This window comes from Dioscorea cayenensis, chromosome 5, assembly GCF_009730915.1.
Source record: "Dioscorea cayenensis subsp. rotundata cultivar TDr96_F1 chromosome 5, TDr96_F1_v2_PseudoChromosome.rev07_lg8_w22 25.fasta, whole genome shotgun sequence".
Lineage (NCBI taxonomy): Eukaryota > Viridiplantae > Streptophyta > Magnoliopsida > Dioscoreales > Dioscoreaceae > Dioscorea > Dioscorea cayenensis.
Genome location: NC_052475.1, coordinates 2,470,415 through 2,474,392, shown reverse-complemented (window position 1 = coordinate 2,474,392; position 3,978 = coordinate 2,470,415). Strand labels below are relative to the sequence as shown.

The 3,978-nt window shown below is 35.3% G+C and overlaps 1 protein-coding gene across 1 annotated transcript; it reads right to left on the bottom strand.

Moving 5' to 3' along the window:
* Window positions 1-358: 358 nt before the first annotated feature.
* LOC120261868 lies at window positions 359-3,341 on the bottom strand. Its single transcript, XM_039269876.1, is given in 6 exon segments — window positions 359-949; window positions 1,456-1,522; window positions 1,524-1,623; window positions 1,953-2,196; window positions 3,108-3,177; window positions 3,219-3,341. Coding segments are annotated over 6 exon segments (1,080 nt in total). The 3' UTR covers window positions 359-473.
* Between the last annotated feature and the right edge of the window lie 637 nt (window positions 3,342-3,978).

Below are 3,978 nucleotides of genomic sequence, written 5' to 3'. Positions count from 1 at the left end.
CAAAAATCAAAAAGCGCTTACCTTTTACTCTCAAGACTGTATTATACAACAGCTGAAGAGAACACAAGGACACACAGATAGACCGCTTGCTTCATCCCTGCCAAAGAGCATGAAACATGGCAAGACTAAAAAAACCACATTGTCCAACCATATGAAAATCAATAAGAAATGAATTGGTAGCATTATCATGGCATGTAAGTCTCCAATTTCGCCTGGATAACAAAAATAAGTGTTTCAATTTCTCTTTTAATTCTGATATGAGCTTCCGAGCATATTTCGATAACAAAATTGTCAATTTCATTTTGTATTAAAAAACATTTCCTAGCACAACTCGAGAGAAAAACAAAGATTAGGGGCCTCATAACATCATCAACTGGTGTTTCAGTGTGATATTGATAAGAAAAAGCTCCATTTACAGCACACAATTTCCACTGTATATCACATATGGCCGATTCTTCATGCTCCAATAATCATTATTTCCCAGACTGACCAAAGTATTTTCCTGCAATAGTAGCCAGCATGTTCAACATCACCACCTCGTCATCAAATTCTGACTTTTCGGCCAGGAGGCTCATGCACTTCCGGAGCAAACATCTGAGAGAAGCACTAGTCTCTGCATGGAGTGGATTATCCACTGACACACACAGTGCAAACAACCATTGACAGTCATTCTTTGAAAGAGACCTTGCAGTCTCAAGCATACTTATGATCTTTTGTAGTGTCGCAGCTCGAGAAACAACATCCATGCACAGAATCGCACTTACTGTAGGAGTACCCTCCGGCCATTGTTTGCCCTCGAATTTCTTGCAAGAATTCTGAGAAATTTCTGAATTGAAAAGTTGATTGCAAGGATTTTCTAGACCTGAAAATGCCTGGAAAGTTGCAGCATCAATAGCAGGAATATACACCAAGCAAGTCAAGAGGGAAGACCATGGATGAAAAATGATTTCTTATAAAGTTTAACACCATAATTCATTAATCAGCTATTATCTAACTAGCCGTTCTAGACAGAACAATAATCAAAATCAACGCATAACATATAATGTGGTGCACATTGGGCAGCACCAGGTCAAAAGCTAACTCGACATGGGGAAAGAACAGTGGTAACAAGTCAAGTCATCAAACCCTTGTATAAAGTAGCCAATTTCCTACTGCTAAGTTGTGGGACAGTCCATCAAACATAAGAAAAAAATGACATGTCAAAAAGCCAACCAAGCAAAATAGTCCTCAGTTCTATTAAGACCAAAAAAATAAATCAGATTTTATATAAGAACACATAGGGAAAAATAAAAAGCTATGCCAACCTGGACTTTGTTTTTTTCCTAAGTACTAAACAATGATATACAAAGCAAACGGCATTCTTTTGAGATCAAGTCTTTTACAAACTCTCCTGTATACATTTATCATGTAGTCTCATCGAAGTAAACCATGTAAAAAAATTACCTTCCTAATCTCTAAAAAAATTCAGAGAAAAAGCCTCCTCCCATTGTTTTGAAGGCAGTAAGTTTGGTGGACACTTTTGCAATTTCAGGGATGTTGGGCATGTAATTTGTCTGTTCATTGCTAATCTTGTTTGGTTTAAGCTTAGCCACCTTCACCTTTGGAATTTGATTAGCTTCCCACCTATCAAATAGTTATATCAGCAACAGTTAAATACTTGTTTAACTATATTTTGACTGACAAATGTCATCATGAATAGATAATGGTCATCTTTCACTGATAATGGTTATTTATCTTTGCATAGTTGTGATTGAGTTCGGTCAAGTAAGAACATATACCAGAAAACTTAAAAGCAAGCCCCACTCTGGACTTCACAAAGAGAAACAAGCAATATAACACACACGCACACAAAATAACAACAACAACAACAACAACAACAATCATAAAATCTAAAATAACTCAAGCTAATTTACTTCAAAATTCTGAAACCAAAAAAACATAAAAAGGCTTACCTAACACGTCTAAGATACTCCATACCATCTTGTGGAGAACCTGACTCAAAATCAGGTTCTCCTTCAACATAGAAGGCAGGTCTCTGAATGCTATCAGATTCACCATCACTGCTGTCATCATCATCTTCAAACGTCTCTTCCACATCAATGCCGCTTGAGTTACCAGCCAAATAGTTATTAGCAAGATCATCAGTCTCATCCAATTCATCCAGACCAAGGCCAAAGTTTTCAGTGAGAACTTCAGCTGAAATATATAGCAAGTGAGCATAGTATCTCAGAATCATAATATTATCTCACAAAACTTTTGCATAGGGATAAATGGCCTTGGCAGAATCTTATTCGTCTTGGCTATAATTAATAAAGGTTATATTGTAATGTTACATTCAAACCTTGATGCACCTTACAGGGGAAAAAACAGAGAAACAAAGAAGAACTTTGCATAGGTACAATAACCACCTTATAAAAAGCCTCCATGGCAATAGCATCATTTAATCTGTGTCTAGCTTTGCAAATGGATCAATAAATCTTGCAAACAACACTTGCAACTCGATAATTCATCAAATTCACAACTTTTAACTTAAAAGCAAGATCATAATCCCCATCCAGACACTAAATGCATAAAATAATAGATGGCACAAATGATCATGGCTTGAAACAATGAAGCCTCTTTCAATTGCATTGGGTTTCCAAAACTCAAAAAGCACCCATTTTTCATGAGCACATGCTGAGAGTAAAGTATAAAAATAACAACTAAAAGGGGCTTCCTATTGATAATAGAGTCATAGTTATAAAAAAATCAGTAAGAAAACACATTAACATAACATATGACCCTTCGAGCTCTCATATGCAAACAAAACGTCATCAGAAAATAAAGAACACTACAAATCCAATCCAAGTTGTCCAAAATAAAAAGAAAAAAAAAGCACCTTGATCAATAATCTATGCAACGCAAAGAGCCATTCATATGAACATTGCCAAATTGATTGTCAATCAAAAGAAAAAGCATTACTTTTAGCAACTTCCAAAAACCAAATTCAATAGTAAACGTTGAGAATCCTACAAACAAGAACACCAAAACACCAGGCGAGAAGACAAGAGGAACAAAAAACCAGTGCCCAAATTTAATCTTGGTTACTGGGAAAGAAAAGGACGTACAGAAGGTGATAGGGAGGCTCCTTCTTCTTCGGCTTCCTCTGAGGCTGCTGTTTTTGGGTGCCGGAGACAATCAAACTCGCCCGCGACAACTGATCCGAGACGTTGGTAAACCTCGTCCCACAACCGGCGCTGGTAATCGACGCCGGCGAACCTCAAAGACTCCAGCTCCGACCGTGAGTACCTCCTCTTCATCGGATTCGCTATGTCCTCTGAAAAACCCTCTTCCGATTCCATTGATGCTCTTTCCCTTTCTAATAATGAACACTTGCCAAACAAAAGAGACTCGTCCCAAAACCCTTTCTAATAAATAATTGGTGATTTATTTAAAAATAAAAAATCAATTTTTTATTTTAATTGGGTTTCTTTGCATATTACAATATCTGTAAATTCTCATTTAAAAGATTTTGTATAAATAAATGTGGTTAAAAATAATTTAAAAAAAACTGCAAATAGAGAATAGTCTCACCTTAAAAAAAATGGAATGGAATAATGAAAAAACTTGAACTTCCATAAAACTTTTGCAGTCCAGAATAGTTTTTCTAAATAACGTGGATGTTCATAACAACATCTATATCATTCTTTTTTTTTAATCATTATCTTAAAAAAAAAAACTTAATTCTTATTCATCATCTAAACTCTAAATTTACACCACAAATCCCTTAATGGAAAATTCCTCCTTAAACCCTAAATACTAAATTATTGTAGGAGGGATTTGCGGTTTCCCATTTGAGTTTAGAGTTTAGTGTTTGATATTTAAAGGATTTAAAATTAAAAATTTTGGGTATTGGATTTTATAGTATTTGAAAGATGGATAAAACCACTTCAATTAAAAATAAAAAAACAACATACAAATCCCAACCACAAGAAATGG